Source organism: Rhincodon typus, chromosome 7, assembly GCF_021869965.1.
Source record: "Rhincodon typus isolate 14 chromosome 7, sRhiTyp1.1, whole genome shotgun sequence".
Lineage (NCBI taxonomy): Eukaryota > Metazoa > Chordata > Chondrichthyes > Orectolobiformes > Rhincodontidae > Rhincodon > Rhincodon typus.
The window spans coordinates 65,964,728-65,984,195 of NC_063338.1; the positions used below are offsets into that span (position 1 = coordinate 65,964,728).

Here is a 19,468-nt window from a genome sequence, read left to right on the forward strand (position 1 = left end):
ACTCAAACCCTCCAGACCCCAGGAACATCTTTGTAAATCTTTCCTGCACCCTGTCAAGTTTAATAACATGCTTCCTATAGAAGGACAACCAGAATTGTACATAGTATTCCACAAGTGGCCTTACCAATGTCCTGTACAGCCACAACATGACGTCCCAACTCCTATACTCAATGTTCTGCCCAATGAAGGCAAGCATGCTGAAATAACTTCACAGAGGCCAGTATCCTGTCACCAAGTTACTCTTTATTTACACATGGCGAATCCTTGACACTGATCCAGCTCCCTCAGAGCCAGTTCTCAGAGTGAACAGACATCTGATAGTCTTGATCTTATCTGTCAGCCAGAGCTCCGTGACTGGACCAGATTTACAGCCCCAATCAGGGAACTCATATTCTATGAGGTCTACCTAGCTGACCTCATTACAATCATGATACGTGTCTCTAAAGGGATATAATATCCATAGGTTTACAAATGAGTTCCTCAGGGTTGAGTTAGGGATGTTTTAGTGGCTCCTTAGAAAAAGGGGGCCAAAGAGACAATAAATTCTGTACAGCTGACCTGGAGAGTTCCTGGATATTAGCAGGTGCTGTACTTTGTGACGTGATCAGAACCTAAAGTCTGTATATAGTAACCCAAGTGTTTTCAAGACCCATGCAGTAAAAATGCCATAAAAGTGGTGCATATTTTATACTTAAGGGCAGCATTATTAGAGGCAAATAGACAGTGGGCAGGAAAGTGGAGTTGAGTCCAAGGTGGGGCTGAATTGTCTACTGCTTTTGGTTCTTATGTTCAGATCTTATATCTTTAAATGCTTCAGGATAAGCACGCACAGCAAAGACACAATTGATAGTTGATCCAAATTTTATTGTTCGTTACATTTAAAAGATTACAATGCTTCTTTTGGGAACTCATGTGGTGCAGTGATAACATCCCTACTTCTGGGCAAGGAGGACCAGGTTCAAGCCTCACCTGGTCCAGAGGTGTATTATAACTTCTCTGAAAAACTCTAATATTTCTTTAATATCAAACATTCTTACATTTATATCTATCTTGTGGAATTTCTACACGATCCCAAAACCAATCAAACAAACAAATTCCGATGATTCAATAGCATTTAAAGTAACAACAATGGATTGTGGGACCTTTTTTCAACTAATATGACAGCAGAATATTCCAGACAGTGAGAGTGAGGCACTGCGCAGGAACTAATGGGTTTAAGTGTCCACGTACACAAATCATTAAAAGCTACTGCACAGGTACAAAAAGTCATTAAAATATTAAATTGAATGTTATAATTTATCTCAAGGGAGCTGTAATACAAACTAAGGGGGTTGTGCTTCAGTTGCATGGAGGCTTGATCAGAATTCATCTGGAGTAGTGCATTCAGTTTTGGACATCACAGGGAAGGCATTTTGAATGTGGTGTGGGTGTAACAGAGATTCACTAGATTATGTCAGGTTGAAAGGTTAAGTTACAGGTTGCATAAACTTAGTTTGCATACCTGTGTTTAGAATGTTGAAGATGGTCTATTCAATAATAAAGAGGTTCATTAGGGGAAATACAGGAAAACTATTTTTCTCTTGTGGGGAATCCAGAACTATTGAACAGAGTGTTAAAATTAGACCCCAGCAATTTAGGACTGAAATCAGGAAGCATACAATTGATAGCAGAAATCTAAAACTTGTAACCCCAAAAGGCTGTAGATGCTGTTTTCATTTAATTATTATTCATTCATGGGATCTGATAAGGCAACACATAAAAGAGTTTCCTGTTAGTTAGCCAATCCTCTATCCACAGGAATATATTCCCACCACCCCCCAAAAAAAACTATGAGCTCTGAAGTAGTGATCTTTTCCCAATAACCAGAAAATTTACAGTGCAGCAAGAGGCCATTTGGTCCATCATGTTTGTGCGAGCTGAAAAACTAGCCACTCATTCTAATTCCATATTCTAGTACCTGGTCAGTGGCCTTTCAGATTATGTAACTTCTCGAGCAGATCCAGGTTCCTTTTAAACGAGGTGAAGATTTCAACTTTAAGCACCAAACCGGGCATTTATTTCCATATGCCACCAATCTCTGTGTGAAAACATTTTTCCATAGATTGCCTCTACTCCTTCTGCCAATCATCCTTAAATCAGTGTCCCCTACTAATTAAACTACCTGTAGGGGATCGAGGTCTTCCCTGTCCGTTTTATCCAATCCCTTCTGAGTTATGTACAGCTCAGCATCCTTTGCCCCAAGGAAGAATTCCATAATTTATTCAATCTTTCCTCATAGCTACAATGTTCAAACCCTGGCAACATTGTATATAATCACCGCTGTAATGCCTCTGGTGTCACGATGCTCTTCCTGTACTTTGGTGACCAGAACTGTACACAAACCTCCAGATGTGGCCTAACCAGCATCTTATGTAACTCCACCATTACATCCCTGCTTTTGAATTCAATACCATAAGACAGAGGTGTAGAAATAGGCCATTTGTCTGCACCACTGTTCAATGAGATCATGGCTGATTTGATAATCCTCGACTCCACTTTCCTGTTTTTTCACCATAACCCTTGATTCCTTTACTGATTAAAAATCTGTCTATCTTAGCCAGGAATATGCTTAGCCACCCAGCTTTGACAGCCATCTGCAGTGAAGAATTGCACAGATTCACTATCCTCAGAGAAGAACATTCTCTTCATCCGTGTTAAGTACATCACCTGTTCTGCCTCCTTCAGTCACCATTGGACATGCACTCCAAAGTTTATCACTTCCTGTATTCCTCTTGTTATCTTCCAAAGTATTGTATATTGCCCAGCTTAGTTTGCCCTCCCAAATGCATAACCTTGCACTTCTCTCAACTGAACTCCATTTGCAACTTTTCTGCCCAGTCAATCCAACCACTGATATCTTCCTGCAGTCGAAAGTCACCCTCTTTCATCAATCACCTGGCCAATTTTTGTGTCATCTGCAAACTTCCCAGCCATACTTTACGCATTTAAGTCTAAGGAATTAATATTTATCGCAAACAGCAAGGGACTTAAAACTGAGCCTTGTGGAACACCACTGGAAACCACTTTCCATTCGCAAGAATGTTTATTGACCACACTGAGCCAAATTTCAATCCAATTCACCACATTCGCCTGCATCCCATGGGCTTTTATTTTTCTGACCCATCTGCTATGTGCAAACTGTCATATGCTTTACTGAAATCCATGTACACAACATCTAGCATTCTACCCTCATCCATCTTCTTTGTTACTTGCTCAAAACTTTCAAGACTCTCCATGTTTAAAGCATATTTTTCCAAGGAACTGTTGATCCTATCTCTCAATATTGTGTCTCGTAATTTGGCCACACCAAAGTCAGACTGACCATGTCCACAGTTTCTGCATCCATGCACAAGTTACAAGTGATACAATCAACCCACTCTGTAGTCATTCTATTACTCTTAAAATACTGAGAAAACATCATTGAATTTTTCTCAATTTTACTGGCCAAAATTATTTCACATCCTCTCTTTGCTTTCCTTATTTCCTTTCTCACTTCACCTCTGTACTTTCTAAACTCCTCTAAGCTTCCTAAAGTATGACATTTAGAAGTGCTTTCTAGTTTATCTTACCATATATTCATCTTTTTAACTAGGGGACACTAGATTTGGCAGTACCACTGTTTTTGTTTATTGCCACAGAATTGTGCTTTGAATGCCTCGCAGTGAGTTGCCACTGACTTTCCTTTAAGTAGTTGTAACGACTCCACTTTTGCCAGATCATCTCTCAGCCTTGAAAAGATTGCCCTCCCTTAAATTAGAATATTTAAAATATTTTAGCTTTGACCCTTTCCATAATGGTGCAAAATCTAACCACTATGATCACTATTTCCAAAATGGTCACCGGTGCTTCTTCGTTCACTTGTCCAACTTCATTTTCTAAGAATGCATTTAGAATTGTGCCCTCTTTTATTGGGCTTATTACATGCTAGCTAAAAAAGTTCCTTTGAAAGCAGTCCAAGAATATTCTGTCCCCATTCTTTTCATATTGTTCATATCTGAGTTGACATTTAGATAGTTGAAGTCCCAACTATTGTTGCCCTATTATTTTTGCACTTAGAAATCTGCCTATGTATTTACTCCTGAAACACTCTCCTACTATTTAAGGATCTATTGTATACGTCCAGCAGTGTGTGACTGCCCATTTATTGTTTTTTAACTCATACCAAAGGGCTTCATTTGATGCATGATTTAGTGTACCATTCTTTTTCACAGCTATAATTATAGTCATAGAGTCATATAGCACGGAGACAGACCCTCCAGTCCAACCATGCTGAACATAATCCCAAACTAAACTAATCCTGCTCCTGACCCAGATGCCTCCAGACCATTCCTCTTCACATATCCATCCAAATGTCTTTTAAACATTGTAATTGTACCTGCATGCACCACTTCATCAGGAAGTTCAGTCCACACATGAACCACTCTTTGTGTAAAAAAAAAAGCCTTTCGTGTCTTTTTTAAATCTCTATCCTCTCACCTTAAAAATGCATCCCCTAGTCTTGAACTTCCCCATTTTAGGGAAAAGATAGCTACCATCAACTCTACATCTATACCTCTCATTATTTTATAAACTCCCATTGGGTCGCCTCTCAACCTCCTACACTCCAGTGAACAAAGTCCCAGCCTATCCAGCCTTTCCTTATAACTCAAATCTTCCATACCTGGCAACAAGCTGCTAAATCTCTTCTGAACCATCTCCAGCTTGATAATATCCTTCCTATAACTGGGCAACCAGAACTGGACATAGTATTCCAGAAGAGACCTTACCAATGTCCTGAAAATCTCAACATAACGTCCCAGCTCCTATACTCAAAGGACTGAGCAATGAAGGCAAGCATGCCAAACGCCTTTTTAACCATCCTGTCTATATGTGATGCAAATTTTAAAGAATTATGTACCTGCACCTCTTGGCCCCTCTGTTCCACAACACTACCCAAGGCCCTACCACTTATTGTATAAGCCGTACCCTTGTTTGTTGTACCAAAGTGCAATACCTTGCATTTACTCAGATTGAACTCCATCCACCATTTTACAGCTCATTGACCCATTTGAACAAGATCTCTTTGTAATCTTAGAAAACCTTCTTCACTGTCCACAATGTCACCAATTTTGGTGTTATCCGCAAACTAACTAACCACGCCTTCTATTTTCTCATTCAAATCATTTATATAAATGACAAACAAAAGAGGACCCAGAACCAATCCCTATGGAACACCACTAGTCACAGGCCTCCAGTCTGAAAAGCAACCTTCCACCATTACTCTCTGTCTCCTGCCTTTAAGCCAATTATGCATCCAATTGGCAAGCTCACGCTGAATGCCATGTGATCTAACTTTACTAATTAGTCTATCACGAGGAACCTTGTCAAAGGCTTTACTAAAATCCAAATAAACAACGTCTACTGCTTTGCCATCATCAATCTTTTTGGTAACTTCCTCAAAAAACTCAATCAACTTTGTGAGACATAATTTTCCTCACACAAAACCATACTGAGTACCTCTAATCAATTTTTGCCTCTCTAAATATCCATAAATCCTATCTTTTTTAATCACCTCCAACAATTTACCCACAACCGAAGTCAGACCCACAGGTCTATAGTTCCCTGGTTGCTACATCTTACATTTACAACCCCTGCTGAAAACTCTATATCCAGTGATATTGAGCAGCCTTTGTTGCCTCTCTTTAAGCTAAGTTTCCATTATAGCAATGGTATTGTGCTGCCATGTGTCTGTCTGTGCCCTTAGCTGATTGACTTTATTTGCCATACTTGTTGTGCTTTACGTTGTAATGTTTAATACTGCTAAATTCCTATGTTGTCCACTTTTTAACCTCTCCTTCTTTGATTTCTCAGCATTATTAATTTTCTGCCTCCAGGTTCTTGCTCTGAGTACGCTCTCAGGTTCCTAACGTTCTGTCAATCTTGTTTAAACCCTCCCAAACAGCATTGGCAAATTTCCCTGCATGGATATTTACCTTGTTCCTGTTCAGGTGTAAACCACCTACATTTTACAGGTTCCACCTTCCACAGAAGCAGATCCATTACCCCAGAAACTTTCCTCCCCCCTTGACAGACCCACTGCAGATGCCTGTGGTATCCACCGATTGGCTTTGGTTGCATTCTCTTGAGGAACCATCGTCCGCTCCAGTGCACAAACCGGAATACCAATCAGCAAGAAAGGTAGAGTTGGGGCAGCCCTGCACTGTTTGCCTCTCAGACTTATTTCTCTTAGGCTGCTTAGTGGTCACTTATTCCCTTGCGGCCCATACACTTCCAATCTGTGATGTAAACATGCCATCCACATTCTCCTCTGCCTCTCAGTTGCACAGCAGTGATTCCATCTGCTGCTGAAGTTCTGACAATTGGAATCCAAGCTTGTACAAATAGTGACACTTCCTGCAGATGTGTTCTTCTGGGATACACGGCTTTTTCATGACTTCATACATACCCAGGATGTATATTTCACTTAACCAAGCTGACCTACCATCTTGTAATTTTTAAAAAATCTGTATTACAATTAAAGTAATAGAAAACATTCCAGTATACTCAAATCAGCCTCATTACCATAGGAAGTTGAAATAACCAAAGCAGCACTGTGAAGATAAGGCAGGACTGACGGAGGCCTCAACATACAGTTCCTGCAAACAACTAACTCAAGCTTCATGTAAAAAAACACAGGTAAATCTAGCTATTAAATAATTAGGTACAACTTCATTCAGAGCTTGCATACACCTGACTTACGGCTGCAAATATAATTTTGCTTAACTTAGTCTTATTTCAAATGATCTTAAATTATTATTACTTAATTTAGTTAACTAATTAAAAGAAAACCAGACTGTTTTATAAAGCTATCCCTCAAGGCTCTCACGTTCACCACTACCTGGTGTAGACATGATGCCTTATCATATCAAACATAGTGTAAAAGCTTTAGGGAGTCAGTAAGTGAATCAGTCATTGTAAAATATTCAATTTCTGACCTATTCAACTATACACAGTATTTATCTAGCTAGTCCAGTCATGTTTCCTGCCAATGGTGTCCCCCAGGATGTTGATGATGGAGGATTCAACAATGGTAAAGTCAGTTCATGTCAAGTCAGCATTTATAATCTTTATTGCCGGACATTGTCATTGCCTTGTATGTGAGTAACTTGTGCACTACTTAACAGTTCAACAAGTTCTATATTTCTATTAGCATAATAAAATTCTCCAAAGCAGTTCACAGCAACATTATGAAGCAGAATTAGACACTAAGCCACAGAATGTGATATTAGGACAGATGGCCAAGAGCTTGGTTGGATTGGTAGAGTTTAAGGAGCACTTTAAAGGCAAAAGATTATATTGAGTTGTGATGTGTTTCATAGAAAGAACCTGGGGTCTAGGCAGCATAATGTATAGCCACCAATGATGGAGCAATTAGAATCGGAGATCCTCAAGAGGCCAGAATTAGATAAGCATAAATAGCTCAGAAGGTGGTGACACTGGAGGCCATTAAATAGATAGTAACAGACCAAGCACTTACATCTACGTCTTTTTTTTGTGGGTATAGACTGATCAATTACCTCATTGATTAAAAATGGAACTGAACACTGTGCAGACATCAGGATCATAGATTTGTCACAGCACAGGAGGCCAATCAGCCTATTGTGTTTGCACAGACTTTCTCAGCAGTTCTTGCAGTAATCAACAAAATGAACAAGAGCAAGGGCAAGTCATTGACAGTGCCACTGAAAAAGGTTTGGTCTAGGATACTGCCCTGATTAACTCTGCTGTGATATCCATGTCCCGAGACTGAGATGATTGGTCTCAAACAACACTTTTGTGCTTTGCATGACTTCAGCTAGTGGAGTGTAGCCCTGTGCTGTGGCTTCAAATTGAAACATCAGCTGTGGTTCCATAGTTGAATACAATGATTGTCAACACCTTGGATGTTCTAGAATTTAGTCGCACAGCACCTTACTGACACCTCACTTTCAGACATTTTTGGTGTTGCTCCTGACATGCTTTTCTAAATTCCTATTTAACCAGGGTTGGTGGTCTATCTTGGTAATAATAATGGAGTGAAGGATTTGCTGGACTACAAGATTGCATATCACAGTGGAATATAATTCTACTTTTTCCTGATGTCCACGTTGCCTCATGAAGACTAGTTTTGAGCTGTTAAGAATTGTTGTGAAGGTATCCCACTTAGCAGTGAGGTAGTGTAACACAACATGATACATGGTGTTTTCAGCAGAAAGATGGTGTGGTATTTAACCAAGTGGTGGATATTCAACTTTGAGCATAGAACCACAGAGGACATGTACAATATTAACAAGATTCAGTGACTTTAGAAGACTCTCCTACACGGTAATATAACTGTGGTGCAAAGTCTCAGCTAGTGTAATTAATACTGATTTAATCCTTTTAAAAAAGCTGAATGAAAATATTGTTAAAGTTGAGATTGAGAGGATTAAAAATGAGTTTCAATATTAATGATCAAAACATAATGCTCTGCACAGTATGGTTCATGAGTTTTCAAATGGAAACATCAACTGTGGTTCCAAGGTTGAATACAATAATTGCAGAACTTTAGAAATTTTAGAATTTAGTTGAATTAATTTTGGTAGTCATAAAATCATATTGAACACACAAACTAAAACAAAATACTGTGGATGCTGGAGATATGGAATAAAAACAGAACGTTAGAGAAATTCAGCAGGTTTGGCAACGTCTGTGGACCGAGAAACAGGATTAACATTTCTAGTCCAATGACTCTTTCTGAGAATATTAAACAACCTTCCTTCAAAAGATTAAGTAAGTTGTATTGAAATGGTAGTACAAATAGTTTTAAATGAACTTAATAGTTTTCTTGTTTACAAAGATTAATAGTCCTTTATTTCTGTAAAATTCATCATTAACTGTTTCTCTCTGAAGTGAGACTTATGTTACCTGATTCAAAAATGGGTCTCAGGAGCTCCCTCCCCCAGGGCACATTAATTTATTTTGTTCAGCTGCTTTGGAGTATACATAACAGTTTTAATAAAAGGTTCCATGTTGTACTTGCCTGCAGTTTTAAGAACAAGAGAAAACTAAGACTATCATATACTTTTGTAGGAGAACAATCTTGATATTGAACATGGGCACTTGTGAATTTTGTCCAATACAAAATAAGATTCTGGAGATAGGCAAACACTAAACAATAAAGAGAACGGCTTAGTACTTTTCTATCAGATTTCAGAAACAGTAATCCTACTCATAGCCAATGAAGATGCAAAACAAATATTAAATTTTAGAGGACATCTTGGAGATAAGGTTATTTTGACAGTAATCAATGAATATATTCTCAAAAATATGTTGGAACATTCTAATTTTTTCTGAGCTACCTAAATATCATTTAAAGGTTTTGATATTCTTTCATAATATATGCTTCATTTTAAGTTTCAGTGTAAGCATACCAGATATAAATCGACCAATAAAAAAATGATAATCTAGTTTATATACTTTTCATACCTATAATTTGATCTTGGCCTGTGGATTCAGTGATAGCTTCCTTGACGTTATCTGGATCCACATTTATTCTCTCCGCGACTGTCATAATCTGCAGCAATCACAGACGCATTGAAACACTTCAGATGAATGAATTATGAAAAATGTGGACATCAATGAATTAACTACAAAACATACAAATTTGTTCTTCCAAATCAAATATTCACCAACCACAGTAATTTCGTAACGTTACCAAATTTTGCTGTGTCTTCTGGTGAGACACAACATAATACAGCAAATTACAAAAGGTAGCATGTTTTGTATCTGCCAGTCTTGTCTTTAACATTTTGTCGTAGAGTCACAGAGATATACAGCAGAGAAACAGACCCTTCAGTCCAATTTGTCCATGCCAACCAGATATCCTATATAATTCTAGTCCCATTTGTCAGCATTTGGCCCCTATCCCTTTAAACCCTTCCTATTTATACACCCATCCAGATGCCTTTTAAATGTTGCAATCGTATCAGCCTCCACCGCTTCCCCTGGCACTTCATTCCATACATGCACCACCTTCTGCATGACAACATTGCCCCTTAATTCCCTTTTATATCTTTACCCTCTCACCTTAAACCTATGCCCTCTAGTTTTGGACTCTCCCAACCTGCGGAAAAGACCTTGCCTATTTACCCTATCCATGCCCCTATGTAAACCTCTATAAGGTCACCCCTTCAGCCTCTGAAACTCCAGGGAAAATAGGCCCAGCCTATTCAGCCTCTACCCATAGCTCAAACCTTCCAACCCTGGCAATATTCTTGTAAATATTTTCTGAACCTTTTCAAGTTTCACAACATCCTTCCCATAGGAGGGAGTCTAGAACTGCATGCAAGACTCCAGAAGTGGCCTAACCAATATCCTGTACAGTCACACATGACATCCCAACTACTATGCACAATGTCCTGACTAATGAAGGCAAGAATACCAAATGCCGCCTTCTCTATCCTATCAACCTGTGACTCCACTTTCAAGGAACTATGAACCTGCACTCCAAAGTCTCTTTGTTCAGCAACACTCCTCAGGACCTTACCATTAAGTCCTGCCCTGATTTGCCTTTCCAAAATGCAGCACCTCACATTTATATAAATTAAACTGCATCTGCCACTCTTTGGCCCATTCGCCCATCTAATCAAGATCCCGTTGTACTCTGAAGTAACTTTCCTCGCTGTCCATACACCTCCAATTTTAGTGGCATCTGCAAACTTACTAACCATACCTTCTGTGTTCACATCCAATTCATTTATATAAATGACAAAAAGCAGTGGACCCAGCACCAATCCTTGTGGTACACCGCTGGTCACAGGCCTCCAGCCTGAAAAGCAACCCTCCACCATCACCCTCTGTCTTCTACCTTTGAGCCAGTACTGTACTCAAGTAACTAATTCTCCCTGGATTCCGTATGTTCTAACCCTGCTTATCAGTCTACCATGAGGAACCTTATTGAACGCCTTACATATAGATCACTTTGCCCTCATCAGTCCTCTTCATTAATTCTTAAAAAAAAAACTCAATCAAGTTTGTGAGACAGGGTTTTCCATACACAAAGCTGTGTTGACTATCCCTAATCAATCCTTGCCATTCCAAATACATGTAAATCCTGTGACTCAGGATTCCCTCAAACAATGTGCTCACCAACGATGTCAAGCTCACCAGTCTATAGTTCCCTGACTTTTCCTTACCACCTTTTTTAAATAGTGGTACAACGTTAGCCAACCTCCAGTCCTCTGGCACCTCACCTATGGCTATCGATGATACAAATATATTAGCAACAGGCCCAGCAATCACTTCCCTAGCTTTCCACAGAGTTATAGGGTACATCTGATCAGGTCCCGGGGACTTAGCCACCTTTATGCATTTTAAGACTCTCAGCACCTTCTTCCCCTCTGTATTAAGGACATTTTTCAAGCTGTCGCTATTTATTTCCCCACATTCTCTGTCTTCCATATCCTTCTCCACAATAAATACTGACGCAAAATACTCGTTTACTATCTTCCCCATCTGCTGCAGTTCCATACATAGGTGATCTTACTGATCCTAAAGGGGCCCTATTCTCTCCCTAGTTACCCTTTTGTCCTTCATGTAATTGTAGAATCCCTTTGAATTCTCCTTAACCATATTGGGAATAGGGGATGGCATTTTTGCAGGAAGGTGGGTGGGAGGAGGTATTTTATTGGGGCCTGGGATGGGGCCTGGACCATCTCTAACACCTCTCTCATCTTCCTGGACCTGTCTCCATCTCGGGCAACCACCTAGAAACCGACATACATTTCAAGCCCACCGACTCCCACAGCTACCTAGAATACACTTCTTCGCACCCACCTTCCTGCAAAAATGCCATCCCCTATTCCCAATTCCTTCGCCTCCGCCGCATCTGCTCCCAGGATGAGGCATTCCCACACATCTCAGATATCCTCGTTTTTCAAGGACCGCAACTTCCCCCCCTCAGTGGTCGAGAACGCCCTTGACCGTGTCTCCCGCATTTCCCGCAACTCATCCCTCACACCCCGTCCCCGCAATAACAACCAAAAAAGACTCCCCCTCGTCCTCACGTACCACCTCACCAACCTCCGGATCCAACGCATCATCCTCCGACACTTCCGCCATCTGCAATTCCTTCCTCACCACCAAAGACATTTTTCCCTCCCCACCCTTATCTGCTTTCCGGAGGGACCACTCTCTCCGTGACTCCCTTGTCCGCTCCACACTCCCCTCCAGCTCCACCACACCCGGCACTTTTCCCTGCAACCGCAGGAAGTGCTACACCTGCCCCCACACCTCCTCCCTCATCCCCATCCCAGGCCCCAAGAAGATTTTCCACATCAAGCAGATGTTCACCTGCACATCTGCTAATGTGGTATCCTCATCTGCTGTACCCATTGTGGCCTCCTCTACATCGGGGAAACCAAGCGGAGGCTTGGGGACCGCTTTGCAGAACACCTACGCTCGGTTCGCAATAAACAATTGCACCTCCCAGTCGCGAACCATTTCAACTCCCCCTCCCATTCCTCAGACGACATGTCCATCCTGGGCCTCCTGCAGTGCCACAACGATGCCACCCGAAGGTTGCAGGAACAGCAACTCATATTCCGCTTGGGAACCCTGCAGCCCAATTGTATCAATGTGGATTTCACAAGCTTCAAAATCTCCCCTCCCCCTACCGCATCCCAAAACCAGCCCAGCTCGTCCCCGCCTCCCTAACCTGTTCTTTCTCCTACCTATCCCCTCCTCCCACCTCAAGCCGCACCCCCATTTCCTACCGACTAACCTCATCCCGCCCCCTTGACCTGTCCATCCTCCCTGGACTGACCTATCTCCTCCCTACCTCCCCACCTACACTCACCTTTACTGGCTCCATCCCCCCCTCTTTGACCTGTCTGTTTCCTCTCCACCTATCTTCTCCTCTATTTTATCCGCCTCCCCCTCTCTCCCTATTTATTTCAGAACACCCTTCCCCTCCCCAATTTCTGATGAAGGGTCTAGGCCCGACACGTCAGCCTTCCTGCTCCTATGATGCTGCTTGGCCTGCTGTGTTCATCCAGCTCTACATCTTGTTATCTCTGTACATATTAACAATCCATTTTATATTTTTGTATCAATGAAAGCTTCTAACTAGTTCAGTAATTGGGCTAGTTCTTCTTCACTTGAAACTGTATGCATTTTAAAATGTAGAATTCATTGTGAAACCATAGGGAAATACCCTTGCAGCACTTCAAAGTCCCATACACATTCACAGCTTTGTTGATCTACAGAGACCATTGCATAGCTCAGCAATGAGATAGTATTACTTTTGTACAAATCTTACAAATAAGATGGTACCCATTCCTGCTCAAGGCTTTTGGCATCTCCGACTAACAGATCATTTACCCAATAGCTTTGGTTTCTCCAGAGCTGTTACTGTTTTGTATTAGCTGTGGGCCTCATGCTGGCTTTTTTAATGGTTACACGCAGTTAAGCAGATCTTATTTACATGCTGGCTGTAGGGTGAATTCCAAGTAACATTCATGCCATCAAGTGCAGGTCAATAACCATCTCCAACTGGAGAAGGTCTAACAATCTCCACATATTCAGTGCCACCGTCATTGCTGAATTTCTGCCATCAGCATCTTGGGTATAATATTGACCATGAACTTAAACACACCAGTTAAACAAATACTGCATCTATAACAGCAGTTCAGAACCTAGCTATTCTGCAATAAGCACACCTCCTGATCCTCCAAAGCTTTTCCAAAGCTATCTTCAAAAGTAGCCCACAATCCTTCAAACACCAACATGTACAAGCACTAGACATTAGGCACATGGAAACACCATGACAAATTCCTCTCTAAGCCATGCAACATGACTAATTGGAAGCCTTTCTTTCAACATTAGTGGTTCAAAATCCTGCAACTCGCCACTGTACTTTGGGAGTTGGTTTCACTACAATAACTGAAGTGGTTCAAGAAGGCAGTTCATCATAACTCTACAAAAGACAATTAGGGACATGTAAAAAATGATGGTTTTGTCTTTCTTTATTCATTCACGGGATGAGGTTAGTAGGCATTTATTGCCCATCCCTAATTGCCCAGAGGGCAGTTAAGAGTCAACCACATTGCTGTTGTTCTGGAGTCACATGTAGGCCAGACCAGGTAAGGATGGCAGTTTCCTTCCCTAAAGGACATTAAAATCAAATGGGTTTTTCCCAACAATTGACAATGGATTCATGGCCATCATTAGACTGTTAATTCCAGATATTTATTGATTTCAAATTGCTGTGGGGGAATTCAAACACAGGTCCCCAGAACATTACCTGGGTCTCTGGATTAACAGTCCAGCGATAATACTAGGCCATTGCCTCCCCAATTCAATTGATACTCAATTGCTATCAAGTGATACCCACTTTCCACAAATGAGAGAAAAAAATGCAGCCAGTAATGAAAGAACTTAGTGCACATTTGCCTCCATACAAACCCCTTCTTACCAACTGATAGCATTTTAAATTTGAACAGACTGAGTAAGCACTTATTACAGCATTGAAACATTCAAGTATAAGCGATTCTTACATGGTTTACCCTGCAAAGGCCAGTTCTGAACACACAGAAAGCAGAATGCTTAAAATAGACACATAATTGTATATTTGGCTGTTTGATTGATCTCAAAGCCTGATGGTATAGCTGATCAGACTTCGAAAATGTTATCAGTAAAGGTTTTTGGAACCTCCTTCATTTGATGCCTTCAGAAATTTCCTACAGATAGGAATCACAAGAACAGTGGCTAAATTTGCAGATTATGTAATGCTAATAAAGATTACAGATTGAAAAGTTGAACAGGGTAAACTACAGGAGGATTTGACAATACTTGGCAATTGGGCAGAGAGCTGGCAGATTGGAATTTCATACTGAAAAACGAAAACACTTCACATGCAGACCAAAATAAACCAAGAAATGACTATTACTTAATATACATGGAAAATGAAGAGTATGGCAGTCCTGATTTTCAATACATTGAAACAATAATGCTAGGCAGTTACTGAGTAAAGCAAAAGAGATGTTGGGACGTAATAAAAAAATAGCAAAAATTATGAGAAACTGCCACCACCCTTCATATTATTGGTGCAACTGCACCTTCAATACTACATGCAGTCCTGGTTACCACAAAGGATATTACAGCTCTTGAGAAGATACAGAAATGGACAATCAGAATGATTGAAGGAATGGAATGAGTGAATTATCATGAATGATTACAAAAAATGGGCATGTTGTTACTGCAAAAGAGAAAGCTAGGATGTAATATGATTGTTGTGTTTAGCTTCTAAAGTGACACAAATCATGAGATGCTGTTTTACTGTGTACAGAAAATTTCAACCAGATGGTACAGTCTGCATTTAAAAGGTGATAATTTCAAAACTAACCTATGGAAACACTGCATCACCGTAAATCCTCAATGGGTGGATCAGGCTTAAAATACGAGGCAGACTTTCCCATTTCTTTAGCAATGCATAACATGCTATGTGAATGTCAAGAGGTGAGATACTTCATTAAAACATTTAATTCAGTTTCCTACAGTGTAAATTTCAATTGCCTGTTTTAATTTTGTCGATTGTTGGCTGCATTTGTCAGCTCAAAATGTGCCCTTTATAGCACGCCATGTGAGCCAGGAGGTGAAACAATAAATAAGAACTGGTGATGTGGTCTTTTGAATCTTCACTACTTGTTGGCCGATATCCCACTTCGATTTTCCTTTCCACATTATTCACATTCCTGAAAAATTATTGACTTTAAACTTACACAATAACTGAGCATATTCAGATTTGTTTTATATTCATTCATGGGGTGTGGGCATCTCGAGCTGGGCCAGCAGAGAGCAGTTAAGTGCTGTGGTTCTGAAGTCACATGTAGGCCAGAACAGGTAAGGAATGCAGATTTCCTTCCCTGAAGAATATTAATGAATCCATGCCATTTTGGGAGTATAATAATAGGACAGTGATTACATGATTACCTTTAGGCTAGCTTTTAACTCTGTATTTTTTATTGAATTCAAATTTCACCATTTACCATGGTGGGATGCAGACCCATATTCCCAGAACATAGAAACATAGAAGATAGGAGTAGGAGTAGGCCATTCGGCCCTTCGAGCCTGCTCCGCCATTCTTCACTATCATGGATGATCATCCAACTCAATAACCTAATTCTGCTTTATAGAAACATAGAAGATGGGGCTAGCCTGGGGTTCTGGATTACTGACCCAATGAGTTTACCATTCGCCACCAGCTGTCACTGATATCAAAAGTAGAAAATTATAAAGATTCACAATGCTTTGCGTGAAGAAATTTCTCTTCATTTGTCTCAAACGTCTACCCCTTTTTCTGAGACTGGGAGCTGTTGTTCTAGATTCCCCAGAAGGACAAAACATCTTCTCTGTAATTATTTAATCAAGCCACTCAGCACTTTTATATTCGTTCTTTTAAGAACTAAGGAAAATAGGTCAAATGTATTAGACTTTTTCTCACAGGACAATTCCCTCATTACCACAATCTGGTTGCCACACTACGAGAAGGATGGGCAGGCTTTGAAGATGATGCATCAGAGGATGTTGCCTGGTCTGTAGTACATTAGCGAAAAGGAGAGGCTGGACAAACTTGGATTGTTATCACTAGAACACCAGAGGCTGAGGGGCAATCTGATAGAAGTTTAACATTAGGAGAGGCATGGATAGGATGGAAAGTCAGAGTCTTTTTCCCAAGGTGGAAATGTCAAATACTGGGAGGCATTGGTTTCAAGTGAGAGCGGAAAAGTTTAAAGGAGTTGTGTGAAGCATATTTTCTACAGAGGCTGGAAGGTGCCTGGAACATGCCTGGAGGTGGTATAAGCAGATACGATAACAATATTTAAGGGGCATTTAAACAGACACATGAACATGCAGGGAATAGAGGGATATGAACCATGTGCAGGCAGATGGGATTCATTTAGAATGGCATCATTGTTAGCATAGACATAATGGGCCAAACGATCCATTCCCGTGCTATACTGTTCTATGTTCTATCTTCCAGATCCTGCGTCACAGAAGTTCAGCTGATTTCCTGTTCAGCTCAACCTCTTGATGCTTTCATTTCACCAATTTTTGACCAAAGACTTTCCTTAATTATTGTGGATGCCCACAGAAACAGAAATGAGACAAGTAGATAGATATGTAAAAGGACACAAAGGTGTAAAGCAGGCTGGGAGCTTGGTGAATGGGTGACACTCGGCTGAGCTATTTCAAGGATTAAAACAAAACATAATCCACATAAAATTAAATACATAGATTAACTGCACAGACCTAGAGGAGACATGAGTTGAGTTACACAGAAACATAATCATGATAATATAAAAAAAAGGTAAAGTTTCCATAGTCCCACTGGACCATAGGGCTGAGAAAGAGACACAAGTAATAGTCGTTTCACTTGAAGATCACTATGTCCCAGGTGAGGGGCAAGATTGAGAAGTACAGCCATTCATGGTAACCTCAACCATTGTTAGGATTGAACACTCTGCATGAAGCCATCCAGTCAAATGAGCTAACCAACTTCAGCTGCTTCACCAATGACCTTCGCTCCATCTTAAGGTCAAAAGTGAGGATGTTTGTCGTTGATTGCACAATGTTCAGCACCATTTGCGACTCCTCATATACTGAAGCAGTCCATGTTCAAAAGTAGCAAGACTCCACATTTGGGCTGAGAAGTGGCAAGTAACATTCATGCCACGCAAGTGCCAATGCAATGACCACCTCCAGCAAGTGGGAATCTAACCATTGCCTTTTGATATTCAATGGCATTCCCATCATTGAATACCTCAGTGTCAATATCCTGGGGATTATGATTGACCAGAAACTCAACTGGGCTAGCCATATAAATACTGTAGCTACAAGAGAAAATCAGATGTTAGAAATGCTGCAGTGAGTAACTCGCCTCCTGATTCCTCAGACAACAATCAGGTGTGTGATGGAATACTTTCCACTTGCCTAGATGAGTTCAGCTCCAACGATGCAAAAACATTTGACACCATCTGAGGCAAAGCAGTCTGCTTGTTTGAAACTATATGCAACAATTTTACTCCCTCCATCACAGATACTTGGTAGCAGCAATGTGTACTATGTATAAAAGGCACTGCAGAGATTCATCAAGGCTCCTTAGATAGTACCTTCCAAACCCACAATCACCATGACTTAGAAGGGCAAGGACAGCAGATATGTGGGAAAACCACTACCTGTCCATTCCCCTTCAAGCCATTCACCATCTTGATTTGGAAATATATCACCTTTCCTTCAGTGTCACTGGGTCAAAATCCTGGAACTCTCTCCCTAATGCGTTGTAGGACTACCTGTAGAAGATGTAATGCAGCAGTTCAAGAAGGCAGCCCATCAACACCTTGTCAAGGGCAACTAGGCATGGGCAATAATTCCTGGGCCAGCTAGTGATACCCAAATCCCATGAATTAATTGAAAAACACTCACCACCCCCTTCTCCAGAGGGATTAAGCATGGACAATAAAGGCTGGCCTACACAACCCAAAGAAGAACAAGACAAAACAAAGATCACACTGGTAATAACTCCTCTACAACCACATGTCTGCTAACAAGTATCACAAAAGGGAATATGGGAACACTAATGAATCACCATATAATCATATGTGAAGGTAGTCTACAGTTTATGTTTTTGTTTTACTAAACATTATCCACAGCCACTGATCCTGTCTCTTTTGGCTTTGCTATCTCCACTGAGACTTATCCACATCGATTATCCAGCAATGAAGTAACATTTTAGAATTCCTGTAATAACAGATGGAGCTGACATAACACTCCAGAATTTATATCACAAAGTCATGCTGCATACTGAAGTCACTGACCTATCTGTTAGCATAAATCTTTTATTCAAGCCTGAAAATGGCCTGCTGCTAAATCAATTTAAACTATGTGCAACTGTGTTAAATGGCCAAAATAACATTAGGGTTCTAGCTTAAACCCAAACCACAAAATGAATGCAGGCATACTTTGCATAAATGCATGTTGCAAGTCCAATTAGACTGACATTGTTTAATATGTTTCTCTCTCAGTAGCCAGGTTAGTATCAACACAAAACAGTCTCTGGTCAATGCTGTGTTTCTGATTGGTTTTAAACAGTCAGGAAAGAGACATTTTATGTTGCCATCTCCTCGGTAATCTCATGAACAAAGACAATGAAATGAATGCCTCTCTCTCAATTCAAAACTGCTAAAGCTGAGATCCTACAAAATTGTCAGTTCACAAGATGTCACAGATTAACATAAAGCACAGATCAATGTAAGGCTTAAGGAAATATACTAAATATTTAGGCATTTGGCTTTGTATGAGTAAATATTTAAAAAAGCAATGGATCAAAAATGACTTGTATTGTCAATCATTAATGGCCAACGTGACAGGA

At 40.4% G+C, this 19,468-nt stretch overlaps 1 protein-coding gene across 1 annotated transcript in view; it reads right to left on the reverse strand.

Annotated features, from left to right (window-relative positions):
- Positions 1-19,468, reverse strand: part of nckap5l (NCK-associated protein 5-like) — a 287,803-nt gene that overhangs the window by 61,807 nt on the left and 206,528 nt on the right. The window contains exon 11 of the mRNA XM_048599236.1: positions 9,526-9,613. Within this exon, the coding sequence (XP_048455193.1) occupies positions 9,526-9,613 (88 nt within the window). The remainder of the gene's footprint in view (positions 1-9,525; positions 9,614-19,468) is intronic.